General features: G+C 47.8%; 1 protein-coding gene across 1 annotated transcript in view; it reads left to right on the top strand.

Moving 5' to 3' along the window:
- Positions 1-22826, top strand: part of EFTUD2 (elongation factor Tu GTP binding domain containing 2) — a 40395-nt gene extending 17569 nt beyond the window's left edge. The window contains exons 9-28 of the mRNA XM_032396414.1: positions 161-243; positions 3065-3231; positions 5693-5817; positions 9671-9734; positions 10113-10203; positions 12384-12519; positions 13647-13774; positions 14672-14865; positions 16066-16177; positions 16562-16702; positions 17351-17452; positions 18393-18475; positions 19053-19139; positions 19322-19448; positions 19644-19731; positions 20376-20494; positions 20650-20744; positions 21242-21395; positions 21537-21644; positions 21972-22826. Coding sequence (XP_032252305.1) covers positions 161-243; positions 3065-3231; positions 5693-5817; positions 9671-9734; positions 10113-10203; positions 12384-12519; positions 13647-13774; positions 14672-14865; positions 16066-16177; positions 16562-16702; positions 17351-17452; positions 18393-18475; positions 19053-19139; positions 19322-19448; positions 19644-19731; positions 20376-20494; positions 20650-20744; positions 21242-21395; positions 21537-21644; positions 21972-22067 — 2300 coding nt within the window. The 3' untranslated portion in view covers positions 22068-22826. The remainder of the gene's footprint in view (positions 1-160; positions 244-3064; positions 3232-5692; positions 5818-9670; positions 9735-10112; positions 10204-12383; positions 12520-13646; positions 13775-14671; positions 14866-16065; positions 16178-16561; positions 16703-17350; positions 17453-18392; positions 18476-19052; positions 19140-19321; positions 19449-19643; positions 19732-20375; positions 20495-20649; positions 20745-21241; positions 21396-21536; positions 21645-21971) is intronic.
- Positions 22827-22853: the final 27 nt, after the last annotated feature.

The raw sequence follows: 22853 nt of genomic DNA, 5'->3' as shown, positions 1-22853 counted from the left end.
AATTTCATACACGGCGGGGAGCTGTGGGAAGAAGGGAAAGGGCGTATTTGGGGGTTCACATGCTTTGCAGTGTTCCCTCAGACCACCTGCAAGTTAATTGTGCCTCATCCTGGCACCTGGCACCACGCAGGTAGTGACTTACTTGGTATTTGTCTTACAGGACATGTGAATTTTTCTGATGAGGTCACGGCTGGCTTGCGCATCTCAGATGGAGTTGTCCTTTTTATCGATGCCGCTGAAGGCGTGAGTCTGCCTCTACTCTCTTAGGATCCCTCCTCCCTGTTAGGTTTGCCCCACGCGATTAAACGTCTGTGGGATTAAGGCTCACATTTGGTTTGAAATTAAGGCAGCATATGAAGTTCAAAATTAGTTCTCAAGGGGCGCCTGGGTAGCTCCGTCATTAAGCGTCTGCCTTCGGCTCAGGTCATAATCCCAGGGTCCTGGGATCGAGCCCCACATCGGGCTCCCTGCTCCGCGGGAGGCCTGCTTCTCCCTCTCCCACTCCCCCTGCTTGTGTTCCCTCTCTTGCTGTGTCTCTCTCTGTCAAATAAATAAATAAAATCTATTAAAAAAAAAAAAAAGACAAAATTAGTTCTCAGTATGAGTCCCTCACTCCCTGCTCAGTGAGGCTCAAAATGATAGGACCCAAAATAAAATGACTAATGTAATTAAAAAGAGAAGGAGGAGAGTATATTCATGTAAATGGATTTTAAATGTTAATGCGTTTTTCTAAACTAGAGAGATTAGAGTTAAAAGACCCAAGGTGTCTTATGTATTTCTAAACTGAAAGATTAGGTAATTTGGCTAACTTTATTCCTGTGGTCATTGATGAGATAGCCAGCAGAGGGAGCCAGAGTTGCTCCCTCCCCTCTCCCCCATTTGACTTCATTTTGGAATAATTTCAAATTTATTGAAAAGTTGCAAAAACAGTACAGGAGTACACTGTCTTTTGCTTTGTAATTCTTTTTCTGTACATGTACCCACGCATACGTGAGTGTGTGCATATTTTCCCCTTGAATTGTTTGAAAGTAAAATATTTCAACATGTTGCCTCAGAACAAGGGCATTTACTTACATGACCAAAATACAGTTACCAGAATCAGGGAATTTAACACTGATACAATATGCTGTGTAGATCTTTTTCTCTAGACCTTATTGAATGTCACTAACTATCCCAGTAGTGTCCTTTGTAGAATTTTTTTTTTCCTGGGGCACCTGGGTGGCTCATTCGGTTAAGTGTCTGCCTTCAGCTCAAGTCATGATCCCAGGGTCCTGGGATCGAGCCCCGCATCGGGCTCTCTGTTCCACGGGGAGCCTGCTTCTCCCTCTCCCTCTGCCACTCCCCCTGCTTGGGCTTATACTCTCTCTCTCTGTCAAATTAATAGATAAAATTAAAAAAAAAAAAAAGAAGAAGAAGAAGAAGAATTTTTTTTTTTCCTGATCAAGGATGCTGCCTAGCATTCAGTCCTCATGTCTACCTTAGTCTCTTAATTAGAACTGTTCGATAGCTTTTCTTCGTCCTTTATGACGGCATTTTTGAAGAGTATAAGCTATATTTGTTTTGTAGAATGTCTCCATTTGGGTTTGTTGAATGTTTGCTCATGGTTATGTTCAGGTTATTTTTGGCTGGAATGCTACATGAACGTAGTTGTGTTCTTCTTAGTCCATCACATCAGGAGGCCCTGGGTGTCACCTTATCCCATTACTGGTGACACTAACTTTGGTTGCTTGGTTAAGGTGGGTTTGCCAGGTTTCCCCAGTGTAAAGTTACTATTTTCCCTTAGTAATAAATAATTTGTGGAGATATACCTTGAGTCTATATATACATTATACTCCTTTGCAAACTTTGCATGCTGGTTTTATCATCTATTACTTTTTTTTTAAGATTTATTTATTCATTTGAGAGAGAAAGAGTGGGTGCAAGTCGGGGGAAGGGTAGAGGGAGCGAATCTCAAGCAGATTCCCCACTGAGTGCAGAGGCCGATGCTAGGCCCAGTCCCATGACTCATGAGTTCACAACCTGAGCCGAAACCAAGAGTCGGATGCTTAACTGACGGAGCCACCCAGGCGCCCCACATTTTTTTAATCTCTACACCCAACATGGGGCTCAAACTCATGACCCCAGGACCAAGAATCGCACACTCCACCAACTGAGCCAGTCTGGCACCCCAAGTTTTATCCTCCATTGAGCATTCTTAGTTTATTTCCGTAGTAGTTGCAAATGGTGATTTTATAACTTTTATTATTCCTTCTATATTTTTTGGATGGAATTCTATTGTGAGGAAGGACTTCCTCTTCTCCCTCATTGCTTAACTTATTGTCACATGTGTGGATACATGGATTTTTATTTCATTCAGTGAGTTATAATCCATCGCTATCCTTACATATCTTGATCCTCTAGCTATCCCAGATTCGGTTAGATAGAGCTCCTTCAGGTTGGCTTCTTTGTCCTTTTGACATGTCCCATCTTTTTTTAAGTACTTTCTTACTCTTCGGCACCCGATGTTTTAGACTCATTTTGTGCTTTCTCTGCCCCAATCCTGGAATCAGCCATTTCTTCAAGGAGTTCTGGATCCTTGTAATGGGGACTGGTATTTAGAAACAAAGGTCAGGGTGTGTTCACTGCTTTGGGGTCCATTACTTCTAGACCCTTTCACTGAACACAGACAGTGTATCCCCGCACACATCCATCACTATTTCTACACATGTATATGAAACGTGATTAACAATAAAAAAAGAAAAAATCATGTGTCCATCCTAATACCCACACTTCCATCCAGCACCACAGGTGCTTCCTGGGCCTGCCTCCGCCCCTCCTCCAGCACTGGGAGACCTGGCTCCCAGCATCATCCGTGTGTTTATCCGTGTCTCAGTCCTGCCAGATGCCCTCTTCAAGGTCCTGAATCAGCCTTTAGCCAAGACACCCTCTGCTTCCACCCAACAATCTATTTCCCCAGGTCCTCTTTTCCTCATACTTCGTATTTTCAAATAGTACCCTCTTTGGCTCTGCTCTGGACTTTTCTGCCCTTTGCTCTTCTCACCACCTTCTGGGCCTTGTGTGTCAGGTGATGCTAAACACCGAGCGACTGATCAAGCACGCAGTGCAGGAGAGGCTGGCGGTCACTGTGTGCATCAACAAGATTGACCGGCTGATCCTGGAGCTCAAGCTGCCTCCCACCGATGCTTATTACAAGCTGCGGCACATCGTAGATGAGGTCAATGGGCTCATAAGGTATGGGATGCCGGGCGTGGATTTCCTGTCCTCAGGAACTCTGTGTTTTATAAATCTTAACCTTGAACACCTTTGGGAGGCAACTCAGATTTCTTGGGGTGCATAATGAGCTTTTTGGACCGGGCGAGGGGCACATTCCAGGGCCCTACAGGATTTTACTCCACAGCCTTGGCCTCATTGACCCCGGGCCTTAACCAGCTGTGCAGCTTAAGACACATCTTCACTTCTGCGTCGTGCTTAATACCTGGGCCTCTAGAATTGGTCTCACTTTCACCCCATACCAAGTGTGTGAACCTGGGCAAGTAACTTACGCTCCTAGAACCTCAGCTTCCACCTCTTTGAAAGGGGAATAATAATGTTTGCCTAATGGGATGTTATAAGAAATTAGATAGATATTTGAGGCAACACACTTAGCACGCTGCTTGGCATATAGAACCTGCTCAGTGAATAGTGTTAGTTGCTGTTACCTTCTAATGCAGACTCAGTAAATGAAGGAACTGTTGGGTGTTGTTTCTGTGGACGTAGTTGCTTTTCAGCAAGATGCATCGTGGGCTTACATTAATAAGTATGAGTGGTGGCTGGGAGACCTTAGAATACGGTATCAAGGTGACTTGGAAGAATAGATTAAATATATCCTAACTACGGTCTTATCTGCAGGCTGACAGATGGACTGGGTGACTTCTTGAGACCCCTCAAAGGGCCCAGGACAAGGCTGTCCTTTTGAGAGAACACCTCTCCAGTTAAGGATAGTATCCCCATGGCCAGAGACAGATTTACCTTTAGGAGGCTCCTCGGTGTGTAGCCCTAATTCTCAACAGCCCAGAAGGGCTAAAAATGACTGGAAACTAACATAACATCAGGAGCCCCCAAAATGAAATGTCAGACTTCTTTATGTATCCCCTTTAAAGTGGGGGGTGTGGCGAAATCCTGATCACCAAAATAGGAAGTCAGATCTCAGCCTCTAAACAAGTAACAGCAACATAAACATTTTCTTTAGGAATATGGGACAAGTGCACTACAAGTTTTAAAAAAGTTGAAAGCAGTTACCTCAGGGGAGCATAACTTGAGAGAGGGTAGAATAGGTAGGGGACTGCTCTTTATAAGCCAATACTTTCACTTCTAAATTAAGAAATTCTGGGGGCGCCTGGGTGACTCAGTCATTAAGCATCTGCCTTCGGCTCAGGTAATGATCCCAGGGTCCTGGGACCGAGCCCTGCATTGGGCTCCCTGCTCAGCGGGAAGCCTGCTTCTCCCTCTCTCACTCCCTCTGCTTGTGTTCCCTCTCTCGCTATATCTCTGTCAAATAAATAAATAAAATCTTGGGCGCCTGGGTGGCTCAGTTGGTTAAGCGACTGCCTTCAGCTCAGGTCATGATCCTGGAGGCCCGGGATCAAGTCCCACATCAGGCTCCCTGCTCAGCAGGGAGTCTGCTTCTCCCTCTGACCCTCCTCCCTCTCATGCTCTCTGTCTCTCATTCTCTCTCTCTCAAATAAATAAATAAAATCTTTAAAAAAAAAAAAAAATTTAAAAAATAAAAATAAATAAATAAATAAATAAATAAAATCTTTTTAAAAAAATTAATTAAGGAATTCTGTAAAACAGGGCACCTGGGTGGCTCAGTCGGTTAAGCATCTGCCTTTGGCTCAGGTTGTGATCCTGAGGTCCTGGGATCGAGCCCTCCATCGGGTTCCCTGCTTGGAGAGGCTGCTTCTCCCTCTCCCTCTGCCTGCCGCTCCCCCTGCTTGTGCACGCGCGCTCTCTCTCTCTCCCCCTCCCTCTCTGTCAAATAGATAAATAAGATCTTAAAGAAAGGGAAGAAAAATTCTGTAAAACAATCTGTCGGTGAGGCTAGGGTTGTGGATTGGATTTCTATGTACGACTGGTTTTCTTCTAAACATTAGTGAACTTGGGATGCTGTGGCTTCTGCATGCATGGCTTTTAAGACAAAATTTTAACATGAATTTGTATAACAAAGCCAAACAAAACAATAAAGGAGAAGAGGACAATGAGAGTGGGGAGCAAAGTTACCCTTATCTTTTGTTATTTATCCATTTCTAGTGTTTATGTCTGCTTGTATTTGTGAAATTGAGATTTCTCTAAAATGCACTCCTCTTTCCCATTAGATTCATTTCTTGTGTTCCAAGATCTTTGTCTCTGACCTCCAAATTTCCCCTTGTCTGTTCGGTGTGGTTAACTTCTCCAGGATCTTATCCAGGATCGTGCATGAAGTTCCCAGCTCTGGGAAATCAGCTCGTTATTGGGAGTTAGGCGACAACTCCACCGTGTCACTTTCTTGGGCCAGGCCTCTGGCAAAGCTGGGTGTGTGATGCAAGCACGTGCTGAGGGCGAGGGCTGGAGAGAGGCTGGGACCCTGAGTCCCTGCCCTTCCCCCCAGGCGTTGTGTCGGTGTTGCTGCTCGGCCTGTCTCTGTGCTCACGACTCTGTTTCATCTCTGTTTCAGCATGTATTCCACGGATGAGAACCTGATCCTTTCCCCGCTCCTGGGCAACGTCTGCTTCTCCAGCTCCCAGTACAGCATCTGCTTCACGCTGGGCTCCTTTGCCAAGATCTATGCTGACACCTTTGGTAAGCTCTGGCTGGCAGTCTGCCTCCCAGCTTCCCCAGAGTCATGTGTGCCTTTCCTGCTGAAGAGTTTAGAAGTGGCTTCATGCCAGAGTCCCCTGTTGGGAGCATTTTATCAACTGTTATTGTCAGAACCATTATTGTCACTCTCTTTGGCCCCTAACCCTTTCTTTTGGCTAAATGGTTTCTAAAGACTAGAAAAATAAAGGTACCTGTGGAAGGTACCCCTATTTCCCCTTTAAAAGAGCCAGCTACAGGGGCGCCTGGGTGGCTCAGATGGTTAAGCGTCTGCCTTCGGCTCAGGTCATGATCCCGGGGTCCTGGGATCAAGTCCCGCATCGGGCTCCCTGCTCAGCAGAAGCCTGCTTCTCCCTCTCCCACTCCCCCTGCTTGTGTTCCCTCTCTCGCTGCCTCTCTCTCTCAAATAAATTAATAAAAATCTTTAAAAAAAATAAAAAGGGAGAAATAGATGGACAATAAATGAAACTCATCTGAGCAGGGTTTTAGTTTATAGGTTTCTGAATGTTCTTTATAACAGTATGTGAAGCAAAGCCCAAGACTGTTTCTGTAACTACAATGTTTTAATGATTCAGTTTCTGATTGAAGGTAGCCCTAAGCCTCAGGAGAGTATTACCCATGCTTGGAACCCACTGTTCATATAGAGGAGCCAGCTGAGGGCTCTGACATCATCATCATGAAAAGCCATATACGGACTTGTATAAAGTCAGCTCTGGAAGGGACATCAGAGATATTGAGTCCTTCCCCTTAATTTCATATATGGGAAACTATGCCCAGGGTTCCAGAACCTCCTGATGGGCTTGGGACTGGAATCTACTTGGGGTTTTTTCTGTCACACCGTACTGCCACAGGTGATGCCCTGTCATCTTAACTAGGAATCTGGCAGGGCGTGGGAAACAATCTGTGACTTGTAGAAACACCGTCTGGGGGTAGACAGAAATCCACAGAGTGATGAACAACAATGTATAGCATCAACTTGGGCAGGAGGAGATAGGGTTTGGTGGACAGGTGGGGAGTGGGGAACTGGGCATTCCAGACTCGCAGCATTGGGCAAGGAGGCACAGAGGCAGGTGGTTTGGACCCATGGCCTGCTTAATAATGGTGGACCATCTCACCAAGGAGAAGAGTTGAAGTAAAACTGGGCAGGCAGGGGTGGGACCACATCGAGGAGGGTTTGGAATGCCAGATTAAGGAATTTTGACTTTATTCTGTAGGCAGTTGGGAGCTATTAAAGATTGGGGTAGGCTGTAGGCCACGTGGTCTCTGTCACAACTATTTAGCTTCCCTGATAGAGCACAAAAGCAGCCACAGACGATATGTAAATGAATGAGTGTGACCATGTTTCTATAAGACTTTATTTATGAGCAGTGAAATATGAGCTGCACGTGTCACAAAATACTCTTCTTTTGGTTTAGCCAACCATTTAAACTTGCGGACAGGGGCACCTGGGTGGCTCAGTTGGTTAAACGTCTGCCTTCAGCCCAGGTCATGATCCCAGGGTCCTGGGATCGAGTCCCACATCGGGCTCCCTGCTCAGCGGGGAGCCTGCTTCTCCCTCTCCCTCTGCCCCTTCCCCCTGCTTGTGCTCTTTCGCTCTCTCTCAAATAAAGTATTTTAAAAAATAAAATAAAAAATAAATAAACCTGCGGGCAGAACCTGTGCTTTGCTAGAAGGACATGCATAGGCTATGGGCTGAACTTAACCCTCAGAGGCAGTACCTGCATAAGGCTACCCCGCAGCAGCCTGAGGCACTGACCCTACTTTGCCAAACATCCAGAGAATGCTCTGAGGTGGGACAGGGATGATTTCTTGCATAAATCAACTACCTCAACTAATTCTCCTTTTCCAGGAGCTAGACTTCCTACATGGTGGCCAACCTAAAACTTCCTGACTGTGTGCTTTGGCAACGTACCCTCCACCCTGTTCCCCGTATTCACACACCTACCCCAAAAGTCCTTGAGTAAGAACGGTGCTCCTGGGCAGAACAAAAACCTGTGTCCCAGGATGGCTTCCTTCCACAGGCAGTCTCAAGCAAACAAAACATGAAATTCATGTCTCAAGGCCACTTACCCAGCCCCTGTAGTATCCTGGGGTCTATAGGTGTTTCCCAGGATCCAAGTTCTCTCTCACAACCTGCTTAAGAAAGATACACATACGGGGTGCCTGGGTGGCTCAGATGGTTGAGCATCTGCCTTCGGCTCAGGTCATGATCCCAGGGTCCTGGGATCGAGCCCTACATCGGGCTGCTGGCTCAGCAGGGAGCCTGTTTTTCCTCTCCCTCTGCCTCTCTCCCTGCTCGTGCTCTCTCTCTCTCTGTGTCTCAAGTGAATAAACAAAATCTTTAAAAAGAAAAAGAAAGAATTACATATAAAATAAATGAAAAAATGCCACAAAGTTATGTTTAAAAAATTGATAAATGAAAATAAAAATGGGGGTGGGCTGACATGTGCAAAGCTGATGGAAGGTAGGCCAGAGAGAGGAGAGAGTGCAGGAAGGAACACCCATTTAGACATTTTTACCAATATTCAGATACAGGATTGCAAATATTGGATTCTTGTTATCTGTGAGATCAAAAAGGAGGAGATGGGTTGGAGAGATGTTCATCCCTTCTTTCAGTGAGCGTTTATTACACTTCCATAGCACGCTAGGCCTGGTTCTTGTGAGTACTGTGAGTATGCTATACCATACATTAAGTGCAGTAGTAGAGGTGTGTGATAGACATAGGGATTCAGAGGAGAGAGCTTCACTAATGTGGGAGAGAAGGGAAGAATTTGGTAATTAAAGTGGGGAAGAAAAAGATTGTGAGCTTGGATGAAGTGCCAAGGGTAGCCTCACTGAAAGAGAGAACAGTCTGAAGGGGAACATAGCTGTAGGGAAAAGGTGATGAATTCCCTGTTTGTCATCTTGAGTGAGAGAGAACAGTCTGACATCTGGATAGAAATACTCATGAGCTAGTTGGTGACGTCAGTGATCCAATTGACTGTCACAGGAGCTCTTGACTGAGAAGATCTTGAATTTTAAAAGCCCCCATTGCTGGGCGCCTGGGTGGCTCAGTTGGTTGGGCGACTGCCTTCGGCTCAGGTCATGATCCTGGAGTCTCGGGATCGAGTCCTGCATCGGGCTCCCTGCTCAGCGGGGAGTCTGCTTCTCCCTCTGACCCTCCCTGCTCTCATGCTCTCTCTCTCATTCTCTCTCTGTAATAAATAAATAAATAAAATCTTAAAAAAAAAATAAAATAAAAGCCCCCATTGCTTGGCTCAGTCTGACCAGGATTAAGGGTTACAGTCAAATTAAAAAGATTAATTGGTAAAAGATGAGACAAAGGTTGGCTTTGGTGTTTTCTCTCCAGAGGACTAGATGTCTGCCTTCCAGAGGCTGAGGGCTAGTCGGGGCTTTAGCATGGCACTGCAGCTGGGAGATTGCCACGCTGGCAGCAGAGAGCTTCTGTAGATCAAGAAAGAATGAAGGAGCCATCGAGCTTCACTTCTAGAAGGAACTGGGTTGCAGAGCATAGCATATGGGCAGTTGAGCCTGTTTTATCAAAGGAAAGAGTATAAACCATACCCTTGTCCATAGCTCAGTTTTTTGTTTGCTAGACATGGAGCTCGACATAGAGCCACCTCTGGGTGCTTGTTTTGGCTACAGCATAGTCTTATCAGCTTTGGGCCAGTCCTGTCCTCATCTGTGCCTCAATATCCTTGTCTGCCTGCCTGGGTAGAAGGAAATGTCCGGACCTTGGAAAGGAAGGTGCTAGAATTCCTCAGCTGTAAACCACTTATGCACCTGGAACAGACTTTCAAACAGTGCTTAGAGTATAATCGTATGTCTTCTCTTACAGGTGACATTAACTACCAGGAATTTGCTAAAAGACTCTGGGGTGACATTTATTTCAACCCCAAAACGTAAGTGGAATGGAGAAATGACTCTTTAGAGGGGGGATCCATTTTCCCAGGAAGTGAAGACAGAGAAAGAGTTCCTGAGATTAAAACCTACTTTTTTATTAGCCATGACAGTCATCTTTCCTCCTCTAAGTGGATTGGCTTCATGAGCTCTTAACAGGATGAGGCTGTTTCTCTTGACGTCTTCACAGCTCAGCTTAGGCGTGCACGCAAGTCATAACCATGTACCCTCTCAGGAATCTCTCTTTGGAAATATGATCACATACACGTTCCTTCCCCTTGACCCTGCTCAGATTCAGAACTTAGGAGATTCACCCTTGGGGTCAGTGACATGCCTTCTCCCTGCTGGCTCACCCATAACTCTTTTTTTTTCCTCTTTAGACGAAAGTTCACCAAAAAGGCCCCAACCAGCAGCTCCCAGAGGAGCTTTGTGGAGTTTATCTTGGAGCCCCTTTATAAGATCCTTGCTCAGGTGAGTGTGTCAGGCTGCCTGATTCAGGTCTGCCCTTGTAAGCATGAGGTGGAAAAGCTAGTGAACTCACACTTCCCCTTGTCCCTAAACCTGCTCAATTTCATATTACTAAGTATGAGAATAGTTGATCACCAGTCTTCTAGATCTAGAACGCTATAGTTGTCTAAATGCTGTTGAATTCAGAGTGAAGGGAGAAGATACAGAAGAAGGAAAAGGCCCTGGAGAAATTTGTGTAAAGATTTTGTCTATTCAAAAGAGTATGACTCTTGAGGGGCGCCTGGGTGGCTCAGTCGTTGAGCATCTGCCTTCGGCTCAGGTCATGATCCCGGGGTCCTGGGATCGAGCCCCACATCGGGCTTCCTGTTCGTGGGAAGCCTGCTTCTCCCTCTCCCACTCCCCCTGCTTGTGTTCCCTCTCTCGCTTTGTCTCTCTCTGTCAAATAAATAAAATCTTAAAAAAAAAAAAAAAAAAAAGACACTTGAGAACTAATAATTTTAGTTGTGGGGATTTGATTTGCAGATCAAATTGAGAAAGTACTCCAGGTTTAACATACATATAACATATATGTTAAAACATTATTTACAACACCAGGGGGAAAAAACTGGAAATAAGTTAAATGTTTACCAATAAGAATCTGATTAAATGAATTATGGTACTTCTCAAATGAAGTATTTTGCATCCATTAACAGAATGGCTATATGAGCTTGCTTTTAATGACTTTTCTGGGCGTGTATATATGTGATGTTTGTCAAATTGAGAAGGATGCATCATGGGGCACCTGGCTGGCTCAGTTGGTAGAGCATGCGACTCTTGATCTCTGGGTCATGAGTTCAAGCCCCATGTTGGGCATAGAGCTTACTTGAAAAAAGAAAAAAGGATGCATCAGACAGTGGTAAGGATGTAGTTAAACATGTGGGATGCTTCAAAGAAAAGAGCATAGCGTTGCGTTACATGAATTTGTGCTACCTAAAAGGCAGAGGTAAAAGGGTAACATTGTATGGGAATTTTCATAGATCTTTTTTCCAAGACAGTTATAAAATATTCAAGTGTTTAATAAGCCCTGGGCACAGTGAACACACACATACACAGAATGTGTGTGGCCGTTCCAACTGACAAAAAAAAAAAACATAGCAACAAGACAAAATAGCATGATTAAGGGTGCCTGGGTGGCTCAGTTGGTTGGGCGACTGCCTTCGGCTCAGGTCATGATCCTGGAGTCCCGGGATGGAGTCCCACATCGGGCTCCCTGCTCAGCGGGGAGTCTGCTTCTCCCTCTGACCCTCCTCCCTCTCGTGCTCACTCTCATTCTCTCTCTCGCAAAAAATAAATAAATAAATAAATAAATAAAGTAAATAAAATCTTTGAAGAAAAAAAAAATATTTAAAAAAAAATAGCATGATTAAAATTTATTAGTGCTGAAAAATACTTAGTATCTTGTGTCAGACTGGAATGGATTAATAAAAGAAATTTGTAGAATCTGTCTCGGTAGAGACCTTGAGTCTGCTAAGGATGATTTAGCTTGGCCTTGCCCTACCAGTGGATGGACTGCTAGGTGACCTTTTTTGGTTCCTTCCGGTGCAGTGATCCTCTAAATCTGAGAAGTCTCTAAAATAGGGAAGGGTAGGGTGCCTGGGTGGCTCAGTTGGTTAAGCGACTGCCTTCGGCTCAGGTCGTGATCCTGGAGTCCCGGGATCGAGTCCCGCATCGGGCTCCCTGCTCAGCAGGGAGTCTGCTTCTCCCTCTGACCCCCCCCCCCATGCTCTCTCTCCCTCATTCTCTATCTCAAATAAATAAATAAATAAATAAATAAATAAATAAATAAAATCTTTTTTTAAAAAATTAAAATAAAATAAAATAGGGAAGGGTAGGGTAAGGATTTCCTGAGTGGGATGAGATGCTGCTTTTCAGACATCAGGGGGCAGCACTGAAGGTCCATTTGAGAGGTCCAGGTTTATTGGCTGGTGTGGGCATTTAACCAAGCCCTTCTCACCCGGGGTTGGTTTGAAGAGTAGGTACCAAAGATTTCCGGGAAATCAAATAGTTGTCCTTGCCAAGAGCTCTTCCTATAGAAGAGAACTTAGTGCAGTGACCCTTCAAATTGCCCTCTGCCCTTGCCCTCTATGGCAGGCACCACACCGGGGCTGTCACTATAGCCAACGTGGTGTCTGGTACCCACACAGGTTGTGGGTGACGTGGACACCAGCCTCCCCAGGACTCTGGACGAGCTTGGCATTCACCTGACCAAGGAGGAGCTGAAGCTGAACATCCGCCCCCTGCTCAGGCTGGTCTGCAAAAAATTCTTTGGCGAGTTCACAGGTAACAGAAGAGCTCACGGCCCCTTTCCCATCCACATCATCATGTTCTGCCACACGTATCGTGTGGAGCTTTTCCTCATCCCACAGCAGTGTTCAGAGATGTGAGGCTCTTTTAAAGAAACTGCAAGTCAGGATGTCCAGCACCTGGGTTTTCTTCCTAGCTGTCTTCTTCAGTGGACGGTACCAAGAAGTCCCTCTTGGAAAACAGAAGCAATTAAATTTCCCTACTAGGAGGAGCATGCATTTAAATAAAGGAGATGGGGGAGCAGATTCTGAGGTTCTAGTATTTTTGCCAGGGGGGCGGTCAGGAAGATTAGACTCATGAGTTATGGGAAGTAGTGGGGAAAACACCAAGCCCGGATTTCTCTTTCCTCCGAGCTCCTGTCTCCTCTATTTGAGTAGCAGGGAAGGCAGGTGATACAGTAGAACAAGACCCAGACCAGTTGAGAAAAGACCTGAGTCTTGCTCCTATTGTGGCCCTGACCCTTCCATGTGGTGAGACCCTGGGGCAGCCACCCAATTCTTCTGTGACTCGATTTCTCATCTGTAAAATAAGTGAGGCGGGAAAGGTAAAGTCTAAGGGCCCCCTCAGCAGTCTGGTGGCAATTAGGTGTCTGAATCCTCCAAGTACATAATTTTAGTAGTTCATTATGGGCTGGCCATCAGTCTGACCTAGGAGATACCAACTGAAAACAGATCTGCCTTCCCCAAGGTGCTAATGGAGGTCCTCTCTTGCATGGCTCATTAGCCATTAGAAAAGCAGGATTGTGTATAGAACGGAAACGTGTGCAATGTTTCCCAAAGGAAAAGAGTCAATTTAGGGATTGTTCTAAGTAGATCTAAAGAGAGAGGGTACTTATTTAGTGTAAGCGCTCAGTAAGTGCTTATATTCAATAAAAGATCATGGATTGGTAGAGATACTTGAAAATTTTTGTCAGCTGAGTTCCAAGAAACCACTGAGCCCTGCTTCTTGCTCTTCTCTGACATAAGTGTGGCGCCATAACTTTTAGACCCGAACATCAGTCCTCTGGCTTTTAGCGCTCTGGCTATCACAACTAGATCCATAACTCACCGCTCACTTCCCCCTGTGAGAGTGTATGGTAATGGCTTGCTCTTCTCCCTCCACAGGCTTTGTGGACATGTGTGTGCAGCACATCCCCTCTCCAAAGGTGGGCGCCAAGCCCAAGATAGAGCACACCTACACCGGTGGTGTGGATTCCGATCTCGGCGAGGCCATGAGCGACTGTGACCCCGACGTAAGGGAAAGCCCCCGTTTCTCTTGATTTTTTTCCCTCATGTATGGGGGTGCTGTTTTCTGGTCATAGGAAGAATGCCTTCTTTCCATCCTTGTTTGCCACTCACTCCCCATGAGCAAAGTCAAACAGACCTGAATTCAAAGCCTAGTGGTATGATCTTGGGAACATTATTCAACATCTTAGACCAACTAAGAGTCTTGGTCTATAAAATGAAGGTAATAATACATATGTGATTGTTACAAGAATTGAATAAGATAGAGGAAGTATTACAGTTGTGTTCAGCATGGTGCCTGACAGATAGTAAAGATTCAACAAATGGTAGCTAACCTTGTTAGCCTTGGGCTTTAAAAAGATCTTTCCCAGGGGCGCCTGACTGGCTCCATCAGTAGAGCGTGTGACTGTTGATCTTGGGGTCATGAGTTCAAGTTCCACATTGAGTGTACAGCTTACTTTAAAAATAAGTAAATAAATAAAACTAAAAATTTAAAAATAGAACAGTCTTTCCCAGCCATTCCTAAGTCAGTCCAGTTTCTCGGCATAAATATACAACCAGTTGAGAATTGTGTTACGTCTTTGGAGGGAATTTGGGGCAAGCAAGTCTTGTAATCTTGCAAGTTAACAGTGCCAGTCTGCCATCCTAAACCTACTTTTCTTTGCCATTGCCCTCATCCCCCTAGAGAAAAGGAAAAGAGTTTTTTTTGCTATGTCTGTGACATTTATTAACTAAGCAGGGGGTAGGGCGTGGTTTGGGATTTTCCCAGGAGATTGACGTATCTTCCTCCAGGTCTGGGCAGCCTCTTCCCGGAGCTCATGTCATTGCTGTCAAGGGAGGTAGAGACCGTGGTATTTACCATGGGAATATGTGTGGTGGAGCCTGCACTCTCTCTCCATCTCCAGGGTCCCCTGATGTGCCACACTACCAAGATGTACAGCACAGATGATGGAGTTCAGTTTCATGCCTTCGGCCGGGTGCTAAGTGGCACCATCCACGCTGGGCAGCCTGTGAAGGTATTGGGGGAGAACTACACCCTGGAGGATGAGGAAGACTCCCAGATATGCACCGTGGGCCGCCTCTGGATCTCTGTGGCCAGGTACCGCCCACCACAGCCTAGGAGGCATGCCTTGGCCTTGTCACTGGAGCTGCCACAAGGAGCTGGAAGGAGTAGTCCTCCTTGGAAGCACAGCGGCTGCATGGCCCCCTACAATAGATCAGTGGACCCTCCCTCACATCTGTTGACTTCTAGTTCTTACTACCCAGAGTTGCTAGGGCCAAAAGGCAGCTACTGTTGGGATAATGCCAAAGCCTTGCTTTCGCGTTTTGAATGGCTTGTGTAAACTTTTGAAACAGGATTTCTATTTTTACTCTTAATTCTCTCTTCCTTTTCTGTGTTCCTAAGTCATAACCTATATGTTTCTTCCCAAAAGAAGTTGTCTCCCAGCCTCCACTGACTATTCTTTGACCAAGACAGAAGATTTTGCTGGATCCCTTGTAGCTTCCCCATCTTCAGAATCAGAGTTAGCTTGGGCCTCTGGGCTGCTTGTGAGTTCCTAAGTTTGGCTTCTCAGCTAGCAAGCAGAGCAGAGGCAGTCCTGTCCCTGCCGTTGCTGCTGCACCTTGCCGCCGGCCCCCGTCCCCTCTCCCAGATCCAGCTGTTCCCTAGAAGGCAGAAGACTGATGAGCTAGGACAGTCACAGTGTCTTCTAGGATGCTTCTGGCATCTCCTTACCTTCTACCCCTTGGGCAGGGCTTTGCTTACCGCTACTATCCAACTGGAACTGGGTTTTCCTGTTTTGTCCTCTGACAATACCATGCACTTTCCTTTCATGTGCTAATCGGTTTGTGACTCCAGTTGACCCTTGAACAGCACAGGTTTGAGCTACGTGGGTCCACTTTAATGTGGGTAATTTTTTTTTTCAATAAATACACTATAGTCCTATAAACACATTTTCTCTTCTTTAGGATTTACTATTCTTTTAGCTTACTTTATTATAAGAATACAGTGTAGAATACGTATAACACACAAAATATGTGTTATCGGTAAGGCTTCCAGCCAACAGTAGGTTGTTAGTAGTTAAGTTTTGGGAGGAGTCAGGACATAGATGGAAGTTTCAACTGCATGGGGGGTCGGCGCCCCTAACCTCCACATTGTTCAAGAGTCACCTGTACGTATATGTGAGGTTATATGATTGGTTGTTTATTGTGTCCTTCCCTGCTGGAATATGTCTGGTTCACCCCTGCGCCTGGCTCAGTGCCTGGCACCCCTCCTTATTTCGCTTATCTGTTGCTCCAGGTACCACATTGAGGTGAATCGTGTTCCTGCTGGCAACTGGGTTCTGATTGAAGGTGTTGATCAACCAATTGTGAAGACAGCGACCATAACTGAACCCCGGGGCAATGAGGAGGTAGAGTTTTTTGAAAAAGCAATTGGATTAGTTTAACCTAGAGGGTCACACGGAGCCAGACCACACGCGAGCAACCAGCAACAGAACTCACGGGGTACTAACCCAGAGTCATGACCACTTCCTGGTTCCGGGCCTCGGCAGTGTTCTCGATCTGACCCTGCTCGATTCTCCCTGCACTCTGCTCGGATGCTAGGAATTAGGGGGAGTTCCTTTATCTTTCCCTCTCTCTTTATTCTGCCAAAATGCACGGAATAAATGGCCTTCAGGCTGCCTCCAAGCAGCACTGTGGCTTCTGGTGGGGGAATGGTGCGCTCCTCTCTGACCTCCACATCTTTGGTGCCTAATCAGTCCAGATGCCCCATTCTTCTGCATTTTGAATCTCAGGCTCAGATTTTCCGGCCCTTGAAGTTCAACACCACATCTGTTATCAAGATTGCTGTGGAACCAGTCAACCCCTCAGAGCTGCCCAAGATGCTGGACGGTCTGCGCAAGGTCAACAAGAGCTATCCATCCCTCACCACCAAGGTACGCTCAGGGCATGTGGGAGCTACCAGGCCCCGTTGCCCAGCTGACAGCTCTGTGCTGCCCACGGCCTCATGTCCACCAGGTCTGTCTGATCTGCTGCTTCCAGCACCCTATGTCAGGAGCAAGTATCCCCGTCTGCTGTTATCATTTCAAAGCAGGACATGGGGGGCGGGGGGAGCAGTGAGTGCACGTGCGTGTGTTCATATTCCACAGTATCTTTCAACGGGAAAGAGATGTGTCTTGGAGAGTACACTTTGAATTGATTTTTCCAGAAAATATAGAGGGAAAAGTGAGTCATTCTGATTCTTCTACATTCTTGAGCCTTCTAGCATACTTTTCTGAGTAGTTGGCCAGGGCTAAAGGGTCAACTTATGTCTGTAGACATAGGGCAGTGTGTTCCCTAAACGGTTGTGACGGAAATAAGTTGGTGACCTTATGCCCAGTAGCACTATTGCTGAATGGTCCAGATGTCTTGAGGATTAACTCATAGGTCCCTGTTCCCCAGTGGTCCTTCTTGAAGAGGCTAGAACTGATGCTGAGCAGTGGCTTTCCATAGTGGGTTCGGGCGCCGCCTCCTGGGCTCTCATGTTGATTCTGGTGCTGGCACAGGAGGTCCAGGCTGTGACTGCCAGAGCTGTTGCATTTCAGGTGGAAGAGTCTGGGGAGCACGTGATTCTGGGTACTGGGGAGCTCTACTTGGACTGTGTGATGCACGACTTGCGGAAGATGTACTCAGAGATCGACATCAAGGTAAATCAGCGTCCCCTTTCTTGAGCGCCTGCCTGGCCAGGAGCTTGGCTCACGGCTCCAGACTGATTTTACAAGCAGCCAAACCCTTGATTCGCCTGGAAGGCCTGAGGGAAGAGGGGGGCACTAGGAGAGGAGACGTGTTTGGGAAAAGCATGACCTGTTGCTCCCTATATGGGAAGGTATTTGAATCTGGTTTGCCCCTTCCAGCAGGGTTATTCTCAATTTCATACGTTTAAAGTCAAGGCTCCCAAGCCAAAGTGATTCTTGGTCTTCTGTTAAGAACCCATCTTTGGTGATTAGGGCTCAGTGGATCGTTTTAGGGAGTGAGGACTGGCCCTCCTGGGTTTGCTGTCAGGTCATGCTGTGGCCCCTCAGTTCAAGTGCGCCTTCTTGGTACACATATTTTCTCCTAGCTCCTGTGGTGGTGGGAGTGAGTGCCCTCACGTACCTGTCTTAGACGCTCCTCCTGATGTGCCGAGGACTGGTGCTCTAGAAGATACTGAGTTCCCCGGTAGCCGGCCGTGTGGGAGCCTCAGGGAGGAGCTGTGCTACCCAGAGGCAGGGGTTCAGAATGGAACGGGGACCTGCCAGGCAGTCCCTAGTGCCCGCTGTGACAGAGCCACGGGAGCTGTTCAGTGAGCGGTGGGGGGATGGCTGAACAGATGTTGGAAGAGACCTTGGGGGACTATCATTTAGGCCCAGGTTCGACTCGCACTTAACTCTTGGCTGAGGAACACAAACTCCGCACTCGGCTAAGCTTTCTCAGGCTGCTTAGTGCTGGTGCGCACTTTTAGCCCGCTATGGTACTTGTTGTTGATGCTGGTTAAGAACGGGGTGTTATTGCAGAGGTGGTGCCAAGGGGACCTCAGAATTCCCTTTGGCAGAAGATTGTCCTTCCACCAAATTGAGACTTTGCCTAACAATTTATTCTGTTTCCCAGGTGGCTGACCCTGTTGTCACGTTTTGTGAGACGGTGGTGGAAACATCTTCCCTCAAGTGCTTTGCTGAAACGCCCAATAAGAAGTGAGCTGGGGGTCTGAGTGACCCTGGGACTGACAGGGGACACTCTTCTCTGCCCGCGCCACTCCACCCTAATCACAAGCACTGTGGAAACAGACCCCCTGAGTCTTAGGATGGGGTCTTAGGATGCTGGAGTTTTACCCCAGCACTCTCATCCCTTAGGCCTGTAGACATGATGCTGTGGGATTCTTTGCCAGAAGTACCCCAAGGATGAGTGTCCGCATTGCCACTTCTTTCTGTATATGATCATCTTAAAATTTTGCCCTAGCAGCAGCTCCACTGTTTTTTCTTTTTTTAAGATTCTATTTTTAAGTAATCTCTACCCCCAGCATGGGGCTCAAACTCACGACCCTGAGATCAAGAGCCACATGCTCCACTGAGGAAGCCGGCCAGGCGCCCTGAGACCTCACTTTTTTAAAGAGTGGTAGATTTGAATGAAGAAGACAGAAGATGAACCTTTTTGCTCTGCTCTGGCCCATCTGGCTTCTACTGGTGTCACTGCCGTGCCAGTCTTTTCTTAGGAATGCGCCTTCTGTGAGTCCTGCTGATCCTCATCATTACCCGTTTCCTGTCTGACTAGGAACAAGATCACCATGATTGCCGAGCCTCTTGAGAAGGGCCTCGCCGAGGACATAGAGAACGAGGTGGTCCAGATCACCTGGAACAGGTGAGAACGTGGCTGTGGTTCCAAGGCTTGAAAGGAGACGAGGCGCCACAGCCTGCCCGCCCAGTCTCTAATGCCACCTGTCCTGGGAAGTGAACTGTCCTCCAGGAAGGCAGGATCTGTGACCCCAGCAGGCAATAACTGCAGAGCTGCCGGATACCTCCATTCTCATCCTTCCCCTCCAGGAAGAAACTGGGAGAATTCTTTCAGACCAAGTACGATTGGGATCTGCTGGCTGCACGTTCCATCTGGGCTTTCGGCCCTGATGCCACCGGCCCCAACATCCTGGTGGATGATACCCTGCCCTCTGAGGTACAGCAGAACTAATGGGAGCCATAGGGGTGGTTTCTTCGCTGTTGAGTGGAAGAAACTGAAGTATACTGCTTTTCCCCAAAGTATTTTGTGGCTTCTGGTGAATCTTCTTACCAGTATACCGACCTTCTACTCCCTCTAAACTCTGGTTGTTGCCAGGGTCGCTGCTCACATGTGCCCTCGTGTTTTGTGCAGGTAGACAAGGCTCTTCTTGGTTCAGTGAAGGACAGCATCGTTCAAGGTTTCCAGTGGGGAACCCGGGAGGGGCCCCTCTGTGATGAGCGTAAGTTCCACCCGTGCCTCGGCCTCCCCTGCCCAGCCCTCTAGGGTCCTCGTGCCTGGGCGTGTGGGGTGGGCTAGGCTCATCTATGGGCGCTGGCAGGAGAAGCAGCTTGGGGCACACGGGGCCATCCCGTGTCCTGGGGCAGCGTCCTGTCCTCCCCTCCCTCCCTGTCCTAGTGCTATTGCTCGGGACATCCGAAATGAAGTTATTTCTAGGCTGACATTTGCTCCTCAGTCCTGAGAAGGAATGTGTTCGAGGAGAGGTATTAGGAGGGAGGTGGGGTCAGAGTGGTTTATAGACCACAATTGGATTTAGTGGGAAGAAATGTGCCATTCCTAGAACTTACTCTGCATTCAAACATAATTAAGTATTTGTAAGAAAAACACATAAACATCTAGGAAGGCTTTACGATGCCTGAGCATGACCTGAAACCAACACAAAGAACGTGTGCTCAACTTCCGTTCTCTGCTGTAGGCCTTGGCATCCTATCAGAACACTCATCTGCAGGGTGATTGTGAGCCATATCTTTTGTGGCCTCAAGACAGCTGCCATGCAGCTAGAGGCTCCTTGCTGCTCTGCCCTTGGGCCCTTTGACTAGCCCTGCAACTGCTCCTCACTCAGCAGCTCCCCCATCTCTGTTTCAGTGATTCGAAATGTCAAGTTTAAGATCCTCGATGCAGTGGTTGCCCAAGAGCCCCTGCACCGGGGCGGGGGCCAGATCATCCCCACGGCAAGGAGAGTCGTCTATTCTGCCTTCCTCATGGTGAGTGGTGGGACTGACCTGCTCCAGGGCATTAAGTGGAGGTCCAACCTTTGGGGGCATCAGGACTACAGTCCCTCCAGCCTTTTCTTTACCCGGATCCTCAGTCCTCAGCCTTCCCCAAGCTGAGCAAGCCTTTCTTCTTGCCCCCATTGCAGGCCACTCCTCGCCTGATGGAGCCTTACTACTTTGTGGAGGTCCAGGCCCCTGCGGATTGTGTTTCTGCTGTGTACACTGTCCTGGCCAGGCGCAGGTGAGCCACCAGCAGGGCATGTGAGGGAGGGTGCAGAGAGCAGGAGCACAGCAAGAAGTTATTGGGCTCCCGTGGGGAAGGAGATGGGCCTCCTACACAGTTTCTGCTCCTAAAAACCAACTGAGCTGGTTTTTCAGAAGGAAGTAGGAAAGATTTGAGGAAATCCCCAGCTTCACTGCAGATAAAAATTTTGAGATTCTTTTTTGGGCCCTCTCTCCTTGGAGAGTCCTTGGGGAAAGTACTGAAATGTGTCAGTGGGGGGAATGTCTATAGGACCTTGTCTCGTCAGTGTTTCCACTCTTGCCTAGAGGTCACTGCCCCTTTGACAGCCACAGGAAATGACGCTGAGGGCCCCAAGCCTTTTCTGCCCACTATAGCATGATTGTGGTTATTCTTTCCTTGATGGTAACTGTGTTGTGGTACATTTGGGGCCAGATTCTTTCTCTGCTTTTGGTCTCTGTAGGACAAGGGACTCACCCTTTCTTTTTCTGTCACAGGGGGCACGTGACTCAGGATGCACCCATCCCAGGCTCCCCTCTCTACACCATCAAAGCTTTCATCCCTGCCATTGATTCTTTTGGCTTTGAGACTGATCTGCGGACTCACACCCAAGGGCAGGCCTTTTCCTTGTCTGTCTTCCACCATTGGCAGGTGAGAAAATGGTGCAGGCTGGCCAGTGTGCCCTCCCACCTGTTCAAAGCCAGTCCCCTCTGGCCTGTTCCCCTTCCCAGGTGAGATTTCCAGCATCCTAGAGAAGAGTCCTAGACCATCTGAAATCACTTTACCTTTCAGATTGTACCCGGCGATCCTCTGGACAAGAGCATTGTCATCCGCCCCCTGGAGCCACAGCCTGCTCCTCACCTGGCCCGGGAATTCATGATCAAAACCCGTCGCAGGAAGGTATGCGTCCCTGGGGCCCATGGCCAACCCTCAGTCCCCAGGGCTCTTGGCAGGAGTTGGGTCTCTTTTCATTTCTTCCTTTGGGACCTTCCTCCCAAAGACTGAGAGCAGTTCACTGCACAGTGCAGAGAGGTGCAGTCTCTACAGGCCTCGGGCCACCAGTCTGGCTGGCAAGAGAGCACCTTCTCCCCAGTGGCGATTCCTGAAATAGCTGGACCAAAGTTCCACCCCCATCAGCCTCCCCCTCCAGCACAGGTCTCGGACGGCCTTTCAGCTCTGTTGGTCACCACATGGGGCTCTTTCCTGCATCGCTCCCACTCTTTGCAGGGCCTGAGTGAGGATGTAAGCATCAGCAAGTTCTTCGATGATCCCATGTTGCTGGAACTCGCCAAGCAGGATGTTGTGCTCAATTACCCCATGTGAGTGCTGGGACTCCTGGCAGCCCTGCTCCCTGCAGCGGGCTGTATCCTGGACTTGAAGCTGGGACCTGGTGTGACCCGGACTCCATGTTGTCAGAGAGCGTCTGAGAGCTGCTGTGGCCATTTTTAACAACCCCAAACCCTCCAACCCAGAGTCCCAGCAAGGGAGGAGTATTTGGCCTCCTAGTTCCTCTGCGGCCTCTGCCTGGCTCCATTCCCAGGGAACAGAGTGGAGCTTGGACTCAGAGAAGGAGAAGGGGACGAAGTGTTTAACCCCAAGGGGCCCTGTCTTCAGGATTTACGTGGAATTTTTTTTTTTTTTTTTTTTTTACAAGTTTGACCTTAGACATGGTTTTTAAGTGAACAGAACATTCTGACCTCTGCCTTGCTCTGTTCCTTTCATCCCCACCCCCGTCCCCTTCCCTCCAGCACAGTCTGGCCCTGGTACTTGGGTTCTGAATATATGTTGTCTCCCGTGTCTCTTCTCCCAGCTGCAGTCTTCCTGCCTGGGTCCCCAGGGCAGCAGCCTGTGGTGGGAGGGATGCCTGCCTCTCAATTCAGTGCTCCTGTGAACGTTGAGGCCACTTTCTTGCCTCCACCTTCCTGCCTCTCTGCTCTGCTTCTTCTGGGTGGGACCTGGGCTGGCTTGGGAGGTGTTAGGCTTCTGAGACCAGAAGCTGTTGCCTCTGGAGAACCTTCCTTGCCCTGGAGCTGGGGGCCAGAGCTCTGATTTCTAGCCCTTTCTCTAAAACACACACACACACACACACACACACACACACACACACAC

Source organism: Phoca vitulina, unplaced genomic scaffold, assembly GCF_004348235.1.
Source record: "Phoca vitulina isolate PV1807 unplaced genomic scaffold, GSC_HSeal_1.0 scaffold92, whole genome shotgun sequence".
NCBI lineage: Eukaryota > Metazoa > Chordata > Mammalia > Carnivora > Phocidae > Phoca > Phoca vitulina.
Note: the sequence above shows the minus strand (reverse complement) of the source record. Positions and strands in the feature narration are given on the sequence as shown.